The 4,477-nt window shown below is 38.3% G+C and overlaps 1 protein-coding gene across 1 annotated transcript; it reads right to left on the reverse strand.

The window, feature by feature from the left end:
• Positions 1-456: 456 nt before the first annotated feature.
• Positions 457-1,193, reverse strand: LOC113312358. Its single transcript, XM_026561116.1, has 2 exons — positions 1,035-1,193; positions 457-846 (listed from the first exon to the last, which is right to left on the reverse strand). The coding sequence occupies exons 1-2, from the start codon at positions 1,191-1,193 to the stop codon at positions 457-459; spliced, it is 549 nt and encodes a 182-aa protein (XP_026416901.1).
• Positions 1,194-4,477: the final 3,284 nt, after the last annotated feature.

Raw genomic sequence — 4,477 nt, forward strand, 5'->3', positions numbered from 1 at the left:
AAAATAATGTGAAGGACAAAAATTTTGAAACACAAAGAACATTATCAGACGAATAAATTGAGCCAATTGAGCCGCTATGATTAACCTCGAGGCTATGGTGGACATTTCACATGAACATTGCAGCCATAACGGCGGATGAAAGAAGAGAGGTAGAATAGGAAAGAAGGAGACGACTAAAAAGCAAAGTCAAATTTGGGTTTGACTTTTGGAGATCGTACATGATTAGTCAAAGTGACGGGCTTTAGATACGTGTAGAGAGTACGGGCCAATGACTGATAATGGAGGGAGGAGAAACAATAATCGAAAAATAATTTTTTATATAACTCGAGAAGGGTGAAAAACAGGAAAACTCAAGTAAACAGGTAAAAACTTTATTTATCACTGCCTACATTTTGATTGTCGTTAATCAGTTGGCTAGGCTAGAAGCATACTGAAATGTATTGTGGCACAAGTATTTTAACTAACGGGACATTTGTCTCCTCCAGGTCCACCAAACAAGAAGCCTATCCTGTCTTCCTTGATTAAGAAACCACCGAATTTTACGAAATAACAATCGATACTGTCTGTATGAACTTCAATCTCGTCCGAAGTCACATCCCTTAGTGTATAGTTTTCATCAGTGACCTGGACATTTACAACCGAACAAGCCTTTGTATACTCTTCCACTGGGAAGTGCCCATTACCCATTTGTGGGGAATTGTTTGATGAAGTTCTGGTTAATCCTCCCCATGCAACAAAACTGGCACCTTGATCTTTACCCATGTCAGGGAATATGTTACCTGGCCAGTATCCTATATTATGAAGTTCACTTCCACCTTGTAGCCACCAATCGCCTGTCTCTTTGTCCTACACAGCATATGCGTTAAATCAAGCGTTAACTAAGATTTCATTCTCCCCATATGTTTCGGAACAAATTCGAATAAACGCACGTTATTAGACCAGTAGGTGATTCAAAGGTATCAGAGTTTGGAACAACTTAATTGATCGGATGTAGGTTCTCTTAGAAAGAAAGTGCTACACTTAAGAATGCATACCTGATGAATGATAAGGTCAAGTGTATATTGATCGCCACCATATTGAGAGACCGTGTCAATTACTGAACCGACAGTGAGCCCTTCATGAACTTGTACAAAGCCACTGCAAAGAAGGTTGAAGCAACCAGTACCATTTGCCTGAAAATTCATTCCTCGCATTTCGTTTATCATTTCATAATAAGTTTTTTTTTTTTTAAAAGAAACATTTCATAATAAGTTAATTAATGAAAAATTAATACTTAAAAGCAAATGAAAAGGAAAGAGAAATAAAACTTACATGCCAACTCACAAATGCATGAGTTTTGTTATCACCATATAAAGATGGCGATACCTGTAAGTTACCAAATCAAATTCCGGTTTACTATATGCATCAAAAACGAACCTTTCAAGTATTATAAGTCTGTTTAGCAATGATCGGTCGATTGCTTTTTTTTGTTTTGACACAAATGATTAGGATTTTAAAAAATATTTAGATAAGGGATGACCCTGATTTGATATTTGGATCATTTTTTGTCTTTTTTCTCTATCCCTCAATTAGTTTCTTTATCCCCCAATTTCACGTTCTAAAAGAAAAGACAAATATATTTATATTGACAATCTTTTTTCTTCTTTTGGGTTTGTTATATACTCCCTACGTATCGCGTGTATAGTCGGAGGGACCAATTCTCCTAGATTAAGAAACTTTTTTAATTTCAGAAATATCCATGTTCTTTTCTGTTTTGCCGTTTGTTATATTTCTTATGTTAGATATATAAACCTAATTCTGATGATAACCAAGCAATATAAATAAGGTTAACATAGTAAAAAGCCATCTTGGAATCGCCATTCCGCCTATTTAATGGTACAAGGAAAAAGCAATAATCCGCTTATAAAATAGGTACAGAGGGAGTAGGAGATTGTGTGCGAAACTTAGATACAAATTTAATTCACTTGGGCTTTCAATACGCGTGCAAGAATTCACTTGAGAACAGGGTGTCTGGGTGTGCAAAATTCTGCTTTTTTTTTGGGCTTACAAAACTGAATTGTAATGGGTAATTTGGGAGAGCAAGGGTGTGCAACCATGTTTTAGAATGCCTAATTGGGGGATAAAAAAAGTAATTGGGGGATATTGATTACTTCCCCCAGCCCATGGTGTGTGCTAAGGGGTGATTTTTGGGTATGAAAATACTAAAATACCCTTTGATTAATTAAAAAACATTATGAAAAGACCATTATATCATTTCTACTAAAACTTAAAATCAAAAACCAAATTCATATATCCCCATTCCCTAAAAACAGTACCGGCACTGTTAGGGTTAGGTTTTGAAAAAAAAAATTCTTCATCATTCTTCATCCGTTCTTCGTCGATTCAAAAGTTTCTTCGTCGATTAACCTACCCAAATCATAAACAATGCCTCCACGAAAGAAAACAAATGCCCAATCGTCAAAATCGATAGCTCAACAAAAACACGAACAAGGAATTGCTAAGATTGCTCAAGAGCTAGAAGAAGAAGAAGCAGCGGATTCGGACAATCAACTTCTCGCAACCATGGTTTCTGTGAGAAGGTAAGTGATTTTAAACTATTTTATGAGTATTTAAATCGATCTATAGCAATGTGGTTTGGTTAGAATCGCGAACCCTAACTGAAACAGTTGAGTTTCAGTGAGTACCGGCACTGAAATATGTATGAATACAATGTCGGTTTTGTGTTCCGGCATTCAATCTTGGATGAATGCAATGCCGTTTCCAACTCCAGATTCACCTGAAACTGAATTTTCCCTACCGGCATAGAATTTGGGTCGAAGTCTATCCCGGTTTTTAGTACCGACAGTCTTTAATAATAATTCGTGTATGCCGGTAGTAGACTTAAAACATACAGGAGAGTTTATGAATTTGTCACCAGTACCGACATAGATTTTGGGTTGCATTGTATGCCGGTTTTGGGTACCAGCATTCTTTTGTTATAATTCGAGCATGCCGGTAGTGGACTTAAAACATACAGGAAAACTTAAGAATTTGTCACCTATACCGGCATAGCTTTTAGGTTGATTTGTTTTCCGGTACAAAGTTACGGCATGGAATTGATTTATTTCGAGAGTTCCCGTAGTAGTCTTTTGATATCCAGGAGAATTACATATGACTACCGGCATTCTTGATAGTGAATGTTCACTGCCGGAACATTTAACCGGCGTGGTTAGTTTAAGTAAGTCAATGCCGGTACAAAAACTGCAAGTGAGTTGTCTCACATTCATTTCTTGTGCTTATGATATAGGTCAAAAGCCAAGGAAGCTAACAAAAGAAAAACTAAAGATGCGGTCACTAAGAGAAGAAGGAAAGACGGTCTTGATACTCCTCAATCTCTCCCTCCTCGAGGGAAAGATGAAGGTCGCAAAAAGCGTTTGGGGGCTGAGACAAGAGGGATAATTTGGGAAAGTGGTGGTGACCGTAGTCGAGTTGTAATCCGTGAGCACAATGATCAAGAAGAGCAAGATGAAGAGGAAAGTGAGGATGAAGATAATGTGGTTCCTCCAAGTCAATTAGCAAGCCAAAGCGAAGTTGGTGGGCTAAGTCAACAACCAACACAAGGCAATGGCAAGAAGGGAAAAGGCAAAGCGAACGTTAAAGGTTCCCACCTTCCTCATATTAATGACATGATAACTGACCTTGAACGTGGTAGAATTTGGGGTGAAGCTCCGGAACCGAAAACACTATTTGGATACAAGCACTCGTGCGCTCGTACTATCTATCAAACCTATGTAAGCATTTTTTATCTTGTGCATATGTATTGTGTATTTATGTAAAATATCTTAATTGTATTGTCTCCTAATTGTAGGATCATAAGAAGGTTGTGTGTGTTTGCCGAAACCAAGCTGCGTATTGTTAGAAATTTTCCGAGGAATGTGAAGAGGCCCAACAAATAATAATGGATTCTGGTCTATATGCTTTGGTTGAAAATTATGTGAAGCTTGATTCAGTGACTGGTAATTGCTTCGTCGAAAGGTATCATGGTGAAACCGATACCATGCACTTCCCTTTTGGGGAGATGACCTTCATCCCTGAAGATGCTCAGAACATTCTACGCTTGAGTGTTATCGGCAAATCAATTGCAGAAGGAGTTGAGTCTCTGGACCTAGAATGGTCGAAGTTGCACGCTCTGACTAACAAGCTGTGTGGTTGGGACTACAAAACTTCTGTGGAGAGCTTTTATGAATCCACGTCTGGTAAGACAAAGACAATCAAGTTGACGCTGCTTAAGAAGAAGTTTGAAAACACAAAGCAAAGAAGTTTGGAGGATGGATGGGACCCTAAACAAATTCGTTATACTGCCGCTGCATACCTGTTATACATCTTGGGCACTAGGGTATTCCCTGACACTAATGGCAACAAGGTTAGTGCGAACTACCTTCAGTACTTGGATCCGTTGGAAGATGTCTATGGGTATTCTTGGGGCACCGCCGTAATG

Source organism: Papaver somniferum, chromosome 9, assembly GCF_003573695.1.
Source record: "Papaver somniferum cultivar HN1 chromosome 9, ASM357369v1, whole genome shotgun sequence".
Classification (NCBI taxonomy): Eukaryota; Viridiplantae; Streptophyta; class Magnoliopsida; order Ranunculales; family Papaveraceae; genus Papaver; species Papaver somniferum.